The 18,923-nt window shown below is 39.5% G+C and overlaps 1 protein-coding gene across 5 annotated transcripts in view; it reads right to left on the minus strand.

Moving 5' to 3' along the window:
- TTK (TTK protein kinase) overlaps positions 1–18,923 on the minus strand; it is an 87,410-nt gene that overhangs the window by 24,121 nt on the left and 44,366 nt on the right. For 3 of the 5 annotated variants that reach the window (XM_067011267.1, XM_067011266.1, XM_067011268.1), the window contains 10 exons: positions 18,245–18,385; positions 15,174–15,396; positions 14,703–14,809; positions 12,378–12,521; positions 11,170–11,281; positions 10,936–11,008; positions 10,751–10,845; positions 8,749–8,836; positions 7,546–7,666; positions 2,909–3,033 (listed from right to left, as the gene is read on the minus strand). In XM_067011267.1, coding sequence (XP_066867368.1) covers positions 2,909–3,033; positions 7,546–7,666; positions 8,749–8,836; positions 10,751–10,845; positions 10,936–11,008; positions 11,170–11,281; positions 12,378–12,521; positions 14,703–14,809; positions 15,174–15,396; positions 18,245–18,383 — 1,227 coding nt within the window. In that variant the 5' untranslated portion in view covers positions 18,384–18,385. Of the gene's footprint in view, positions 1–2,884; positions 3,034–7,545; positions 7,667–8,748; positions 8,837–10,750; positions 10,846–10,935; positions 11,009–11,169; positions 11,282–12,377; positions 12,522–14,702; positions 14,810–15,173; positions 15,397–18,244; positions 18,386–18,923 lie in introns of all 5 variants that reach the window. The other 2 variants (XM_067011263.1, XM_067011264.1) reach the window with 1 other exon arrangement.

Genomic DNA, 18,923 nt, shown 5'->3' on the forward strand with positions numbered 1-18,923 from the left:
CAATAAGAGGTTAATATCCAAAATACACAAGGAGGGGCTTCCCTGGTAGCACAGTGGTTAAGAATCCGCCTGCCAATGCAGGGCACATGGGTTCGACCCCTGGCCCAGGAAGATCCCACATGCCATGGAACAACTAGGCCCGTGCGTTACAACTACTGAGCCACACTCTAGAGCCTGTGTGCTACAACTACTGAGGCCCATGCGCCTAGAGCCCGTGCTCCGCAACAAGAGAAGCCACCGCAATGAGAAGCCCATGCATGGCAACAAAGAGTAGCCCCCACTCGCTGCAACTAGAGAAAGCCTGTGCACAGCAACAAAGATCCAAGACAGCCAAAAAAACAAAACAAAACAAAAAAAACACACCATAGGGAACTCATTCCAACTCAATACCAAAAATCAAATAACCAACTTATAAATGGACAGTGGAGCTGATGAGATATTTTTCCATAGAAGACATACAGATAAATAGCCAACAGATATGTGAAAAGATGCTCAACATCACTAATCATCAGGGAAATGCAAATCAAGATCACAATGAGATATCACCTCACACCTGTCAGAGTGCCTATTATCAAAAAGGGAAGGGGAAAAAAAAAAGAGAAGATATAAGAAGCGTTGACAAGGAGAATATGGAAGTCCTGTGCAGTGTTGGTGAAAATGTAAACAGAACTACCATATGACCTAGCAATTCTACTTCTGGGTATTTATCCAAAGAAAAGGAAAACACTAACTTGAAAAGATATCTGTACCCTCATGTTCATAGCAGCATTATTTACAATAGCCAAGAAATGGAAACAACCTAAATATCCATTGATGGCCGAATGGATAAAGAAAATGCGGTACATAAATACAACGGAATATTATTCAGCCATAAAAAGGTATGAGATCTTGCCATTTGTGACACCACCAATGGACCCTGAAGGCATTATACTAAGTGAAATAGCTAGAGGAAGACCAATACTGCATAGTATCACTTACATGTAAAATCTGGAGGGGATAAAAAAAAAACCCAACAAGAACAAAACACCAAGCTCACAGATAGTTTGGTGCTTGTTGGGGGTGGGGCTGGGTGAAGAGGATCAAAAGGTACAAACTTCCCGTTATAAGATAAATAAATCATGGGGATGTAATGAAAAACGTGGTGACAATAGTTAATAATACTGAATTGCATATTTGAAAGTTGCTAAGTGAGTAGATCTTAAAAATTCTCATGACAAGAAAAAAAATTTGTAGCTATGTACGGTAACGAATATTAACTAGACTTATTGTGGTGATCATTTTGCAATAGAGTTGATCCTTGAACAACTGGGAGATTAGGGGCACCAACCTCCCATGAAGTCAAAAAACCACATATAAATTTACAGTTGGCGCTACGTATCCACAGTTCCACATTCTCAGAATCAACCAACCAAAGATCATGTAGTACTATAGTACATATTTATTGAAAAAAATCCATTCATAAGTGGACCCACACAGTTCAAACCCATGTTGTACAAGGGTCAACTGTATATACAAATATACAAATATCGAATTATTATGTTGTACACCTAAAACTAATATAATGTATATCAGTTATACCTCAATAAAACAAAATAACTTATTTTTAAGTGCATCTACATTCACAAGTAAAAAGTTTATTCTTGTTATTTTTAATAAGTTAGTAAATATTTTTTAAACGTATTGGTTTTGCTTTCTAATATAGCAAATACAGATAAACACAGCTTATGTAAAGTAAACCAAAGCTCTTTTCTCCCCGCCTTTTTGGCCACGTCGCGCAGCTTGTGGGATCTTAGTTCCCCGACCAGGGATTGAACCTGGGCCCTCGGCAGTGAAAGTACGGAGTCCTAACTACTGGACTGCCAGGAAATTCCCCCAAAGCTCTTTAGGAACCTCGATAATTAAGAGTATAAAAGAAGGCACCGGGCTTCCCTGGTGGCGCAGTGGTTGAGAATCCGCCTGCCGATGCAGGAGACACGGGTTCGTGCCCTGGTCCGGGAAGATCCCACATGCCGCGGAGCAACTAAGCCCGTGAGCCATGGCCGCTGGGCTTGTGCGTCCGGAGCCTGTGCTCCGCAACGGGAGAGGCCACAACAGTGAGAGGCCCGCATACCGCAAAAAAAAAAAAAAAAAAAAAAAAAAAAAAACAAAAGAAGGCACCAAGACCAAAATGTTTGAGAACTGCTGAGTTAGAATACAACTGAAGAGTAATAATGACAAGAGTGTGACCATGGACTACATATAGGTATGTATGTAGGATCTCTACCAGATCCTTGCTTCTGAGGTGGAGCCCAGCCACTGGGAATGACCATTGAACCTGTTATGAATTCACATTATCTAGTCTATATTTTTCTATTTTGCCCACGAGGACAATGGGAAATTGTCCAGTGCTTGGTACAGCATTGCACTGGTTCAGCCACCTGCATACCCTTTTCTGTAAAAGGTAAGGTACTAAACATTTTCAGCTTTGCAGGCCAGGTGGTCTCGGTTGCAGTTACTCAGCTCTGCTGTTACAGTTCAAAAGCAAGCATAGACAGTAAGTAAATAAACGGTATGACTGTGTTTCAGTAAAATGCTTTTTACAGACAGGCTGGGAACTAGATTTAGCTCCTAGGCTGTAGTTTGCTGACCCCTGCCCCAGTCTACCAGCATCCAAAAATACTACTGAAAAGAGAAAAGGATTCAGCTTGACATATATTCTTACTAAACTAAACCTTTATTACCGATCATTGTTTTGTGAATTAAAAGCAAAGAAACAAAAAACCACACACTTGAGCAAACTGCTCCGCTAAATATGGTACACAAGAATTTCATAAAAGAAGAAGACATTTAACATGACCATCGCATTATGAACAATAGCAATGCTACACTTGAAAAGGAAAGTTACCTCTGTATCAACTTTTGAGATTACCTCTGAAATCTGCCACTGATTTGAAGATGCAGCAGGATTCTGGTTTACACATTCTGACTTTCTCTTAGATGGCCATTGTTTCTGGTCACTTTCTGGAACCTTTGGTTCTTGATGTTCTTTAGTTTCTGAAATTGTATTTGTTGTTGTTGTCATTAAAAGGCAAGAATATTTGATAATAACAAAATAAACCTAAACGACAGAACATGTTACAAAACTGTATTAGCATTTTGCCCTTAAAAAACAAAGAAACTAAAAACTTTAAGCCAGCTGCTGACAATCTGCTTTCAGCAAGTTAATTTTTCAAAGGTGCAATAGCCATCTTCCTAGGTTGTTACCTACAGCTTTACCAAAGACCACTGTGAATTTAAATGCTTCTGGTCTTTACCAGAAAACAAGGAAATTAATAAGTAAAAATTTTAAAACATGTACGTCTTCCTAATAAAGAGAAGCTAGTTCACCACTTTTCATAGACCTCTAGCTTTTTAACAAAAATTTTACCTTAAACTAGACTGTAATTTACTTTCTTAAGCATCTGAACAAAAGAGCCTCAACAATAATATTGACTATTTTATGAGTGTCAATATTCTGTCCCTATCATAACAGATGCAAAAATTCTAAACAAAATATTTGCAACTGATATACAAAATATTTAATAAATTATGACCAAGTTGTGTTTATTCCTAAATGCAAAGTTGCTTAACACTTGAAAGTTAATTCAATTTGCCATCATAATAGAGGAGAAAAGTCTGTGGTCAACTCAAAAAATGCAGAAAAGGCATTTCATAAAATTCAATACCCAGTCACAAACAAACTTTTAGTCTAGGTATAAAGCAAAACTCACTCAGTTTTGATTTTTTTTTTTTTTTTTTTTCGGTATGCGGGCCTCTCACTGCCGTTGTGGTGCGCAGGCTCAGTTGCCATGGCTCACGGGCCCAGCCGCTGCACGGCACGTGGGATCCTCCCAGACCGGGGCACGAACCCGTGTCCCCCACATTGGCAGGCGGACTCTCAACCACTGCGCCACCAGGGAAGCCCCAGTTTTGATACTTGATAAAGAATAGCTGTAAGACTCTAAGGCAATTATCATACGAGGGTAAAATAATGAAAGTGGCTCTCTAAAATAAGGAGTGAACAAAAACGCCACCTATCATTCCTTCTATTCACCATTATGCTAGAGGTTATAAGTGCAATACATCAAAGAAAAGAAATGAAAGTTAAAGGACTGGAAGGCAAAAAATGTTATATTATTTTCAAACAACATGAAAGAATTTATAGGAAAATATTAGAATTATTCAGTGACTTTAGCAATGTCACTGTAAATATGATAAATAGTTAAAAATCAGTTGTAGTTTTACATACCAGCAACGAAGAAGTAGAGGATAAGTATTTTTTTTAAAAGATCCCATTCATTATCATATCCAAAAAAATCAGATCTCTAAGTACATCTCTAGCAAAAGATAAACAAAATCTCTACACAGAAAAGTATTTCTTCAATAATGTTTTAAAGATTACTTAAATGAATGAAGGGATATGCCAGGTTAGTGGACTAGAAAATTTATCTGCTAAGATGTCAACTTGTCCCACTAGATCTCAATCAAACTCCCATTAAAAAAAAAAAATGGAAATCTGACAGATTCTAATATTTATATGGAAATCCAAAAGGCTTAGAATAACTAAAATAGCTTTGACAAAGAACAAAGGTAGAAGATTTATACTGACAGATATGAAGACTTACTGCGGTAATCATGTCAGTATTAGCACAAAGACACAAAGGACTATGGAACGGAGAAGAATCCAAGACCAGACATCAAACACAGACTCATCTGATTTATAACAAATCACTGGGGGGAAAAAGGGTCTTTTCAATAAATGCTGCTGGATCTACTGGATATCCACATGGGGAAAAAAAAATGAATCCTGACACTTGATCTTAACTATACACAAATATTAAATTCAAGTAGAATATAACTCTAAATGTGAAACGTAAAATGATGTCTTCTGCAATATATGAAAAGGGCTTCTTCCCTGGTGGCTCAGTGGTTAGGAATCTGCCTGCCAACGCAGGGGACATGGGTTGGAGCCCTGGTCCAGGAAGATCTCACATGCCACAGAGCAACTAAGCCCGTGCGCCACAACTACTGAGCCTGTGCTCTAGAGCCCACGAGCCACAACTATGGAGCCCGTGCACCACAATACTAAACCCCGCACGCCTAGAGCCCAAACTCTGCAACAAGAGAAGCCATCGCAACGAAGAGCAGCCCCCCACTCGCCGCAACTAGAGAAAGCCCGCCCGCAGCGATGGAGACCCAACGCAGCCAAAAATAAATAAATAAATTTATTAAAAAATAAATTAAATAAAATATATGGAAATATCTTTATGATCTTGGAGGAGGGAAAGATTTGTTTCAAGGCACAGAAAACACTCACCACAAAGGAAAAGACTGATAAATTAAAATGCATGATAATTAACAATTTCATCAAGTCTTTACCACATAATAGAAGTTACTTGTAAAATATATACCCAACAAAAGAGCTGTATCTAGACCATATTAATGTCTCCTAAAAGCAATGCAAGAAAGAAAGGAATCCTAATGGAAAAACTGGTGAGGCTTGAACAAGTACTTCACAAGAGGATACCCATATGGCCAATAAACACAAAAAGGCCTTCAGCATCATTAGACATCAGGGAAACGCGAATTGAAACCGCAGTGAGATATCACTTAGCAGAATCAGAATGTTTAACATTAAAAACCTACAATAAAAACTATTGGGAAGGGCTTCCCTGGTGGCGCAGTGGTTGAGAGTCCGCCTGCCGATGCAGGGGACACGGGTTCGTGCCCCGGTCCGGGAAGATCCCACGTGTCGCGGAGCGGCTGGGCCCGTGAGCCGTGGCCGCTGAGCCTGCGCGTCCGGAGCCTGTGCTCCGCAACGCGAGAGGCCACAACAGTGATAGGCCCGCGTACCAAAAAAAAAAAACAAAACAAACAAACAAAAAAACTACTGGCAAGAATATGGAGCAAGAGCAACGTAAGTGCGGGTCAAAGACAACACTCTGGAAAACCGTTCCGCACTATCGACGAGCTGAATATATACAACATCCTGTGACCCGACAACCCCGCTCGGAATACACTCCATGGAAACGTGTGTGACAGAAATGAAAGCATTAAACTAGGTGCCAGATCAGCACTATAAGCACGAATTTTTGGCAAAGATGAGTTTTCAATCATATCAGTTTGTAATAGGTGCCATGAAAATATAAAATATGAGTTTCCTCCAAATACTAGGAAGAGGAATCGATAGTTGGCCCTCCGTATCCACAGGTTCCACAGGGCTGATTATACGACACCATTTTATATAAGGGACTTGAGCAGCCGAGGATCTGGGCAGCCGAGGGGGATCCTGGAAACAATGCCCTGCGGATACGAAGGGACGCTGATGTTCCCAGTCCAAATAACGGCATCCCGGCTTGCAGGGACTGAGGGCTTTCCTGTGGCCTGGGATTTTCCGGGTGGAAACCAGAAAAGTCCCAGCGTTCCTCTTCAGTCCGGTTACAGGAAAAAATTACACCCAATCTCGCAAACTTTGTTTGGACAATGATCATCCAATTTATGACCCCATTCAAAAATCCTTGATGGTATTCTGACATCTAAAAAAATAAAAAATTTAAGCCTGACGTTCTAAGTCTAACTAGTCTTATCTCCCACTTCTATACGACCTGTGTTACAGTTTTCAGCATAGTTGACCATCTTTGTTCCTAGAATATTTTATTCTTTTACTTACGTTATTCCCTCCATCTGAAATACTCTATCACTGCCATTTCTTCCTGTTTAAATGCTAACAATTCACATTTCTTCTCCTCCACAAACTATTTCCTTATTTCCCCTAAACCAAATTAGTTCCTCAGATTTCTCCTTCCACTGAATCCTCATAGCATTTTATTTTATTTTATTATTATTTTTTTGCGGTACGCAGGCCTCTCACCGCTGTGGCCTCTCCCGTTGCGGGGCACAGGCTCCGGACGTGCAGGCGCAGCGGCCACGGCTCACGGGCCCAGCCGCTCCGCGGCACGTGGGATCTTCCCGGACCGGGGTGCGAACCCGCGTCCCCCGCATCGGCGGGCGGACTCTCAACCGCTGCGCCACCAGGGTAGCCCCATAGCATTTTATTGATGTGGTTCTCATGATACTCTATATTCTACCCAGCATTATATTTATCAGCAGATCTCCCACACCGGTTGGCAATCTCCTTGGGACCCTGTCTCATTCATGTATGTATCCTTAGAACATTCGCCACAGTACTCATATACTGGAAAAGCAAATGTTTGACAAAAGAGGAAAGGGAGAATTATCATCTAAATACAGCTTCTGTGTCCTTTCCAGAAAGGATTTATCAAGCCAGTGAGAACAATAACTCCGTGCCACTGTATTTTCCCTCCAATCTTCCTTTCATGCACCTTTTAGGCAAATAAACTTTCTTTGCTACAGAATTTAATACTTTTCATATAATCTATAAAATTTAACTGAAATACAAGATAAAGGGACATAGTCTTACATGGCAATTGTTAGGTGGCTGGTCAACTTTCACAAGTACAAAGTGATTCTCTTAATTAAAGAAGTAGTCTGTTTTGTCACTCTTACCTTCTGATTTTGTTAGAAGACTTGATTCACTTTTATTCTTCAGGGTTACTGAATCAGTAATAAGTTCAGAACTCTTCTCATCTGACATCAGAGGTTCCTTGGAACGAATATTTTTAACAGACTACATAAAAAGAATAAGATTTGATTGGATTTGATGTAAAATAAAGTCTCATCAATGCAAGTAGTACTAATCTGTCTTAGCGTTGAATATACTAAAGTCTCACCTATATGAAAAGACTGCTAGGAAGATTATCTATTATACTTACATGTGGACTCACAAACTGCCAGCAAAGATAACTTCTTGAATTACTGACTAGAGCAATGGGAATGGCCATAACCATAAAAATGGCCAATTTACTTTCAATAGACATATTAATCAAATGATAAAACATAGTCACTTAAAAAGAGAGGTTGGAAAATTTGAATCTAACATAAAACACACTTCATTATTTTGTTACTGTGATCATATTTTATCACCAAAAATAACAGCACTGGTCAAAATTAAGATTTGTATAAGTCCAAGACAGTATTATTCTAAATCCAGAAAATAAACTTTTGACACAACTATGCACTATTCTCTAAGATAGCTGTAAACTAGTTAAACTCATTATTTAAAACCAAAGACCATGAAAGAGAGAGAAGAATTACAAGGAGTCGAAAATCAAAAAGACCTACATTGTGATGCCAGGGGTTTAACTCAACTACAGTAAGAATAGTATAACCCCTAAAAATCAGTGCACCAGGGATTAAAGCTGTTTCCTGTCTTTGAAGGTCACACATCTGCCATATCAGGACGCCAGGATTATCTAAGCCCTCACCTCTGCCCCATCACAAAGCCACGCCCTCATTTTTGTCTAAGATGCCCTGCCAGATCATACGATTAAACACACCAAGAAACAAAAGCTGGGGGGCATGGCTCGCCCCGCTATTCCCAAATCCAGGCCAACTAACCTGCTAAAACACTATATCATAACTGCTACTTCAGAGCTACCTCAGGAGACCGCTGACCACTGCCCTACCACCTCAACTGAGGAGAAACAGTTTAGGACTTATGTGCCACTTGCCATCAGTGGTCCGACATCTCTTGGGGCTTCAGGAACACTGCTGGAGATACATAAATCACGGACTCCTTTCCCGGAACAAGCTCCATGGACCCTGGGTCAGGAACCCTTGCTTCGTGGAAAGATTTAAAAATGGACATACCGTTAAATGTCTCAAGTCGCTGGAATCATTTCCACTTGATTTAGATCCAGAAACGTCTGTATCTCGGCATTCTGATCCAGAGATCTGTCTGTTACCCATGAAACAAAACAACTGTAATGTTTAACCTGAAATCAATCATTTCAACGTACTATTTTTTCAGTTTTAAAGTTGGCTTTTTAACAATATGTACACCTTTTAATTGGAAAAATCACTTGGAAAGATTTTTTAAAATAAATATATGTATGTATGTATTTATTCATTTTTGGCTGCGTTGGGTCTTCGTTGCTGCGTGCAGACTTTCTCTAGTTGCGGCGAGCGGGGGCTGCTCTTCGTTGTGGTACACGGGCTTCTCATTGCGGTGGCTTCTCTTTGTTGAGGAGCACGGGCTCTAGGCATGCAGGCTTCAGCAGTTGTGGCACATGGGCTCAGTAGTTGTGGCACACGGGCTTAGTTGCTCCGTGGCATGTGGGATCTTCCCGGACCAGGGCTCAAACCCGTGTCCCCTGCATTGGCAGGAGGATTCTTAACCACTGCGCCATCAGGGAAGTCCCCTGGAAAGATATTTTTAAAAATAACAAGATTCCAGTATAAACGTGACTATAAGTGCTGGGCAGTGATAAAAGTGAGAGAGAGATGAGCAGTAAGTAGGTGATTGCCTACCCTGTTATGTAATAAGTAACAGCTGGAGTCAAGGTATGACTGTGGGAAAAGGATAAGGGAACAGCAGTATGTAGATCAAACTACACTTCAGGTTGCAAAGAGCTTAAGGATAAGAACTAGGGTATAGGCTCTCCTATGGGAGAGTGCCTAGCTCACAATCTATCAAAACAAGCACCAAGAAAATGGCTGGTTTGTTTTTCTTATTTTTTTGAGTGGAAGAAAGTCTCCTTTTTTCCTAATCTAGCACTTGAAATGGAGATGACAAGAAAATAGTCATAAGATTTTGGAGCTTAACCTTGACATCCAAAATGCTCTTTAATATCAATGTTCAGTCAAGCCCTAAGTATAATAAGAATTTAAGTACAGAAGACACCAGCTAAAAACAAACGGTTATATTTCTAAAGTTTACTTGCAAAATGATTTTCTAAAATCCAAGGAGCCTTTTCCATTAGAAATAATGGAATGAATAGTGGTTATAGTTAAAAATAGAGTAGAAAAATGAGGTCCCTTAGCTAAGCTAGAATATGAGATTCTCAGCTTTCAAGTTGAAGGAAGGAGAACACATCGGATGTGGCGAACAATACTTCATCCCTACTTACCCTTCCCCACTTCTTGAAGCCCTAGGCTCAGAAGCAAATGAGTGGGGACTTCCCTAGTGGGCCAGCGGTTCAGACTCCCTCCCAATGCAGGGGTTCAATCCCTGGTCAGGGAACTAAGATCCCACATACTGTAACTAAGCCTGCACGCCACAACTACTGAGCCCATGTGCTGCAACTAGAGAAGCCTGCATGCCGCACTGAAGACCCAGAGCAGCCAAAATAAATAAATTTTTTTAAAAAACAAACAAAAAAAAGAATAAGGGCTATGCTGACTATAAAGTGAGGTGCACATGTAAAAAAAAAAAAAAAGAAGTGAGTGAATTAATCATCTCTCCCACTGATAGCTGCCCCTTTTCTTAAACTAGCTGCAAGAGAAATTGTTCCCAGACCTCCCTTCACCCCTATGGAGACTTCCATACCCACTAAAAAGAGTCTTACCAGAGAGGCTACCATAAGGGAGAAATGTTCAAACATCAGGAGTTTTCACCCCAGGGCTGTTTGCATAGTCTTTTAAGCTTCATGTTGACTTAATCTTTTTTCCTCTGTGCTTCCTAATTTTTTAATAGTTCCTTTAATGAATATTTTTAATGAGTGCAAAAGCAAAATAAAGTCATATCTCCCACTCATTCCTCATACTAAATAAAAATGTAATCATAATTACTTTCACTTACTTTAAGATCATTCTGCCATCAATCTTCAAGTTTTGAAACCAAATTAAAAAATTAAAACTCAAACATACATACCTTTTAGTAAAAGGTGGTGCAACTGAAGCATCTGTCTTCTCGTGGTGATCTGGGCTACTTAGAAGGTTAACTGGGACTCTTCCGAATGGGCACGACTAAAAATGTTTTGAAAGATTAAGTAACTAACTAGGAAATAAGTATAGACCTCACCACTACCATTTTAATGAGAGTTAAAAATAACTTACTCGTTTAGCTTTGTTTGTTTGTTTCAAAGGATTTCGATGGCCTATCTCTGCATCTTGAGGGGGTATGTTCTCTCTAAACAAAGAAAATAATCCCGATTTTTAAAAGAATAATATTGACACATGCATTTTCATCAACTGTTAAACATCGTTATTGTAACATGAAAATATATATGCAGATGTATAAATAATATAAATGTAGGACGAGCATTTAAAAAATGGACTCAGTTTCCTTACCCATACAAAAACCTGGCTTTAGTCTGTGCTCTGGAATCACAACTGATGTTCCTGTTCGGTAAATGTCCAAGTGTACTGGGGAATGGTTCTTGCACATTTGATACTGTAGATGCTGTAAAATTTGAAATTGTAATTAAATTTATAAAGACATAAGAAATACACAAAAAAGTAATCTCATAAATGTTTTAAAAGTCAATTCATAGTAAATATTTGTCCCCAAATAAGATATGCAGACATGAAGATGTTATGAAGATAATTCTCTAATTATACTTCAAAACTATTCCATAATTATATAACTGCTTACTCAGAGTAAAGACACATTCCTTATTTCTAAAAGCAAAAAGTCATTCTCTTGCCTAGATCAAGTTTTTCTGTTTGTTTGTTTTTGTGTGTGTGTGTGGTACGCGGGCCTCTCACTATTGTGGCCTCTCCTGTTGCGGAGCACAGGCTCTGGACACGCAGGCTCAGCGGCCATGGCTCACGGGCCCAGCCGCTCCGCGGCACGTGGGATCCTCCCGGACCGGGGCACGAACCCGTGTCCCCTGCATCGGCAGGCGGATTCTCAACCACTGCGCCACCAGGGAAGCCCTGTTTGTTTGTTTTTAACTGAAGTATATTTGATTTACAATGCTGTAATAGTTTCTGGTGTACAGCAAAGTAATTTATATATATATTCTTTTCCATTATTGTTTATTACAGGATATTGAATACAGTTCCCTGTACTATACAGTGGGACCTTATTGTTTTAGATCAAGTTGTTTTTAATGTGTTACCAATTAGAGTTTGATTAGGGAAAAAAAAATTCCAACAAGAAAGTAATGACTTCGTTACTTCTAAAAGTCTTACCTCCTTTACATCTAAAACTTAATCTTAGATTTTTTTTTTTTTTTTTTTTTGGCGGTACGTGGGCCTCTCACCGCTGTGGCCTCTCCCGTCGCGGAGCGCAGGCTACGGACGCGCAGGCGCAGCGGCCATGGCTCACGGGCCCAGCAGCTCCGCGGCACGTGGGACCTTCCCGGACCGGGGCACGAACCCGCATCCCCTGCATCGGCAGGCGGACTCCCAACCACTGCGCCACCAGGGAAGCCCATAATCTTAGATTTTGATCATTCTAAATAAATGATCTTTTTCTATAAAATATTATCCTGAATCCTTTTTTGCAAGACAAAACACCACAGAAAAGCATTAGCACACACTAACATATTTACCTGATAAACTCTTCTTTTCTTCCTCTGAAAGCAGCTGCTTTTTTTGAAGGTTTAAATTCCGAATGGCAATTTCCAGCATTTCTAGTGGTACTGCTCCACATTCCACAGCTTTATGAAGAAGTTGCTTACTTTTTTTGAAATTACCTAACAAAGTAAAAAACACTCGTCATTTTAATGCAGCAACCTTTACTCCGCAGAGGCGTATTCATCAGGACCTAGGAAAAAAATTTTAAAGTCTTAGGCAAAAATGTTTACTCCAAGGCTCACGCACGTTATTCATAAGGAAATAAGCAATTTCTCACTTCTGATAACAAGTCATGTCACACAGTTTACTTGTGTAAGATGTAACTGATGTAATTACGTATTGGTTTATTGCCAGGGTCCGTTTTCACAAGTAAAAGAAATGTTAGCAAAGCAGTTACAAAATGGGGGCAGCAAAAGTCAACTCAAACAGAAACTTGAGAGAATTTAGTAAAAGGGAAAACTAAGCCTTAGATGTGCAAGTCTCAAGAGCATCAATCTGTTACAATGCAGCATAATAAGTATCATTTATAATAACAGTCATTAAGGTTGACATCTTTTGCTAAAGGGAATTCCCATCAAAAGGATTCATGTGAAAAAGTGTAACAATAAAGATTAATCTTTAGCTACCAGACTTAGCGACACCACCCCCAAAATGCAAAATAACTGAGAAACTACCAAAATCACCTTTTGACTACAGATAAATTACCAAACAAATTTTCTTTCAACTGCAAACTTACCCAATACATTTAGTTTAGAATTTCATTTATAAATATTAAATGTATACATCATGTATGTTATGGCATGTGTTAGCATTTATGGGAGCCACTAGGCTATACTATGCACTTGGCACTTGGGTATAAAAATGGTTAAGAGTCAGCCTCTAGCTTCTCACAGTTTACAAATTTTAAGAACATAAACATATTTGATAGAGATTAAGACTACATTTATTCAGAGTACTGATATTTCATGTATTGAGCATTTCAGGAGAGCAAAAGAAGAAAGAAAGGCTTAGACAGGAACTAGTAATTAGGGAGCTTACTAAGGTCATAGACTCCTTTGAGAATCTGATAAAAACTATGGAATGTCCTCCACCCCTACAAAAATACACAGACACACCAAAAGCACATAGGACTTCGGGGATTTTGCATTTTTCCTGAAAGCCTATTCATCAACCTGTTCAAAATAATCACAATTTGGACATTGAGGTTACTGCTACATCCCAGTGGTACCAGTGAGGTCTATTTCTTATTTACAGATAATATAATTTGACATTTTCAGAATTTGTACTCTAAAGATATGTTTACAGTTGCTGTTGATAGGCCATAACACCTCAAAAATTTTAAAAAGTAGAATGAAGGAGAGACAGATGATCTTAAAGGCCTGGCCAAAACTCTAACAAGCAACGAGTCAATTCTCCTAGGCAGGAAAGGGATTTTTTTTTTTAAAGTCACCTGAGAGCACACAGGACAGAACAGAGATGATGATTCAGATAACTAGGACTCAGAAATCATCTGAATAAGTAGAAGTTCAGGATCTGAGTTTATACAGTGCTTTTCTCCCGCCTCGGTCCTGGCGACTTCTCTCCAGGGAGTTAGCCCTGCTTTGGATATGCCTACAAGGGTTCTGGCTGAGCCACACACACACACAAAACGGTGATAATCTGTGTATGACTGGTGGGCCCAGGGTTGGAGCAGCAACAAGGCAAATGGAAACACAGGAAAACGTGTCCAGAGGGCCGGCAGGATAGATCTGAAGGCCCCAGAAAATGAAAAGAGTAAAGGCTAATGGCCAGGCTAAAAATGCCTGAGGCAGAGCCTGCCCTTGTTCTATCTAAAATGTCCAGACTAGGTAGAACCAAGTGAGCGAGAAATAAAAGCTTCTACAGCAGTTTACTTTTTTCTAACTGAACTACCAGTTAACGCTACAATTATATTCTTGATATATATTTTGGTGCTATGACACCATCGCACATGATCAACTTATCTAAGCTCTGGTTTAAATATCTTATATCCTCATCCCAGAAATACTCAGTAAGGAAGCCACTTTCCTTTAGATGTTTCCTGAATCTAATAGCACACACGTGAGGTTCATGCTTATTTTCCTGGGTTACTCCCCACGAGAGGAAGGGCCAGTATAACAAATATTCTCCACATTTACACTTGGGTAGCATTCTTCCCCCATATTCTCATCTGCTGTTTCGCCTCATACTTCTATTTCATACACATGATTTCATATTCGAATGTAAGTTTCAATAGGAAGTTATCGTCTACTTAAACTTCGGACTTGACATTTTCAGATTACCTTGTGATAGCTCAAATTGTGCAAAAGATACATGCACGGAAGCAAATTTCTTGCAGTTGGCCCTGGCCATCTGAAAGCAGTCGCGTGCGTCATCTGGCTCTTGAATACTGCAAGAAAGATTTCAGAGTCAAGTTTTAGGAAAGAGGACACATTTGCCTCAGTTTGATAACTCCTCATTCTATTCTCCAAAAGACATAGGATATTGTTCTTTTTTCTGTATGTAAAATTAAATAAGTTAATTTTTAAAATCTTTTGAGGCAGAGTCTAGAGTATGTAACTTTGTGGAAATATGTGCACAGTAAAGAAGGTTTACATTACTCACTCGTTCATTATAAACAAAAGGATTTCGTCAAAAAATATTAAATTTCTTACAAGTAATTCTGACAACATGTTTTCATTTTACCTTCTGGTGATGCAGTTATGTGTTATGTAATGTAGTTAGCTAAATGCAGTTAAAATGGTAATACTCACGCTTTTAATTCAGCAAATCTCACTTGAATTCTAGCAAAACTCTCATTTTGGCCATATTTATCTGGAGGAAGTGCTTCAATTGCTTGACTGTAACGACCAATCAATTTATTTAAAAGGGCATCATTTAAAGGGACACTGTTTTTCTCTAGTTTGAGCAACAAATTCAACCAGTCCTCTGGGTTGTTTGCCATCATCATAATTTGGTTAACGGTTCCCGAGTTATCTGAATAGGGGACAAAATATACCACAGCAGAGGAAAGACGTAAAACAAATGCCAAATTGCACTTTTCTTTCAAGTTACAGTTTCTTTCAAGTTACAGTTACACTTTTCTTTCAATTACCGATACTCTCAGTATGAACATACACAAACTCCCTAAAATACTTTTTTAAAACTTTAACAACTCATGTAAATATAAGCAAACTTATTTACTGTATATATATTTTTATGACATTATATTGTACTACAAAAAGCTATATATTTTGAAGGAAAAAAAAACCTTGGAAATAAATGTTTATGAGGAGCTTTAGAAAACCATATGCACTCTAAGAATATTGTACGCTGCAGTAGCATAATTTTATCTTACCATCCTAACGATGCAAAGAAAACCTAAGCCTCTCTCACCACCACCAGTACCAACTTTCTTGGAAAATTCTTCATGCTTATTCATTAAAAATTTAGAAACTTACTGCCCTAGTCCTAACATAACCTTTACAACCTTATTGATCCAACATTATATCCATATTCCTCACACTTAGTTTTTTTTTTTTTTTTTTGCTGTACGCGGGCCTCTCACTGTTGCGGCCTCTCCCGTTGCGGAGCACAGGCTCCGGACGCGCAGGCGCAGCGGCCACGGCTCACGGGCCCAGCCGCTCCGCGGCACGTGGGATCCTCCCGGACCGGGGCACGAACCCTGTTCCCCTGCATCGGCGGGCGTACTCTCAACCACTGCGCCACCAGGGAAGCCCTTGGCAATAGTTTTGTTGGATCTGACTCCAAAAGCAAAGGTATAGCAAAGATTTTTTTTTTTTTTTTTGCCGTACGCGGGCCTCTCACCGTTGCGGCCTCTCCCGTTGCGGAGCACAGACTCCGGACGCGCAGGCGCAGCGGCCACGGCTCACGGGCCCAAGCTGCTCCGCGGCACGTGGGAACCTCCCGGACCGGGGCACGAACCCGTGTCCCCCGCATCGGCAGGCGGACTCCCAACCACGGCGCCACCAGGGATGCCCTCAAACTTAGTTTTAAACCGATCAAAACAAAACCAGTTTACAAAAGATAAGCAACTGGTATGGTCATTTTCTTCTCCTTCCAATTTACCCACATTTCTCCAAAATTTTCATGTTGTTAATTTATTTTTAACCTTTTTTAGTGTTACTAGTTGTCCTGTTCAGGATATTTTAGTCATTATTAAACATTATTAAATTTAGATTTCTCAGAGAAACTATCATTCCTTCTATTAGTTTCAGTTACCTTCAACAAGGGTTAAATATTTGCTTTTACAAACAAAATGACTGTTTCTGCTTTTTACTAAAAAAAAACCCAAAATACAAAAAAACAGATTAATAACTTTGTTTTTACCCTTCAATTTAATCTGGTCTGATCTTAACTGCATTTTCAGTTTTACCTCCCATCGCCTTCCTAACAAGTTAGCCTTCAAAGTGTCTAAAGAACGGGTTTTGCAGATGTATTTCTCATACCCCATTCTCCCTCTGTTACAACCTTAAAGATCCTGTCTTATTGTTAGTATTCATTCGATGTCAAACATATATTACAATGTAGCACAGTAGATACTCAGTTCTTCTCATCTAGAAACCACGGTTTTAATCTTCCTCAGTATCATGTCTTACATCCCAATTATCAATATATGTTAAGTATTCACAGTTTTGAGCAAGCTAAAGATTTTAAATAAGGACTTATCTACCTTGGTGTACAAGCTTTGTGACCACTGTTTAAATACACAAAGTGCGGTGACAGAATATCACCATATTAAGAATTTGCTCAACACCGAAATGATCAGTTTCTAAGTTGTTTCAAGTGAATATGACCTGCCGTCATGACTAGTTATAGGTTCTTCCATTTGCTTTCAATCCCTCATCCACTTAATGGTTAGTACAGATACAACAAACTTATCCAAAGGTCACTTTTCAAAAAAACTCAACAATCTAAAATATAGTAAAGAATTCGGCTTCTGAGCTAATACTTTTCATAAAACTAGGGCATTAAGCTTTGGGCACTTTCACTCATTCAGCATTCCATAAACATTTAAGTACCTACTACTTGCTAGGCACCATTCTTAGTCCTGCAGACACAACACAACAGATAAAAGCCACACCCTCAGAGAGCTCACTTTCTAGTGGAGGAGAGAGACAATAAACACATGAGTAAATGAGATATAAGGTGATTAGTGCTATAGAGAAGAAAAATACGGGGAAAGGAAATAGGGGACACACACCCAACCGCACAGGTTGCTGTTTTAAATAGGTGGGTTAGGGAAGGCCTCGATGAGATGGCATTTGAACAAAGACTTGAAGGAGGTAAGAGTGGGCAGACAGCCCGGGAGCGGTGTTCCCGGGCAGAGAGCAAGAACAAAGGCACTGGGGTAGGAGCCGGTCCAGCACACAGGAGGCATAGCAAGGAAGCTGCTGTGAGCAAGGGAGAATGGGAAAGAAAGGCCAGGAGAGTAACAGGAAGATTCTTCACATCAAATACTGAGTGTTTAACCTTAAATCTGTACATCAGTTTACTCAGATTGGTGAGGCTTTCTCAGTTTGCCACAAAAAAAGGAATGGCATACCTATTGATGGATGGCAGGCATATCAGCAGAAATGACAGCTGCCAATAATGGAAGAGTTAGGAAAATTACCTCTGAGCACACTGTAATATGTGATGTTAAGTGTCCTTTTTTAAGAAAGCGGAAAATTGTGGGAATATTTCCACACAAAAGGGTTAAAACATAAAATGTTTGTGCTCTAACTGGTAAGCATCAATTACTGAGAAAAGTACACCATATGAACACCCAGTGGTTAACATTTCCTTCCTTTATCTCAGAGGTATTCGAAACAAGGGAACTCACCTGTAGTATCAGCAGAGACTTTATTCAGGCTTAGCTCATCAGTAAGGTCTTCGTTTTTAAATTTATTTTTAATATCTCTCACTTTGTTCATTATGGAATCAATTGTCAATTCTCTGCCACTTAAATCCTCAGCCTCCATTTCTAAGGAAAAAAAAAAAATCGAACTATTCAGAATTCCTATTTTTACTAGCATTAAAGAAAAAAATGTTGCAACTATCCTTTTAGAACCCAGGAGACTAAAGCATTAGTTATATGAATATCTCAACACAGATATGATCGGGGTGGTATTTGTGAAGCTATGTGCACAAAAACAACAGCGTGTCTTTGTAATCTGCCCAGCAAGGATTCCAACAGGTAAGTCCACCTCTTCTTTCCACCAGAACGTCAATGAAGCCATTGCACAACACAGAAGTTGCTGCCCCCTTTCAAACTTTCCATTTTTCTTCTCTGCCTTCCTTTCACTCTTTTCCCACAATTATTTTCTCTGGGCCATCTGCAAACTCAGTCGTTTAAAAAATGTGATGGTATGTTTGCTTGGATTCTGGTAGTGACATATAGGCATAAAAAAATCCTTTTGGTAGTGAGAATAACCATTCCTTTATTCATCTGCTTTATGTCAGTAAACCTGCACATTGCAAGTGCTTCCAAAGCATGATATATACAACATCACTGCCCTTTA

The sequence above is a fragment of the Kogia breviceps genome, chromosome 13 (genome assembly GCF_026419965.1).
Source record: "Kogia breviceps isolate mKogBre1 chromosome 13, mKogBre1 haplotype 1, whole genome shotgun sequence".
NCBI lineage: Eukaryota > Metazoa > Chordata > Mammalia > Artiodactyla > Physeteridae > Kogia > Kogia breviceps.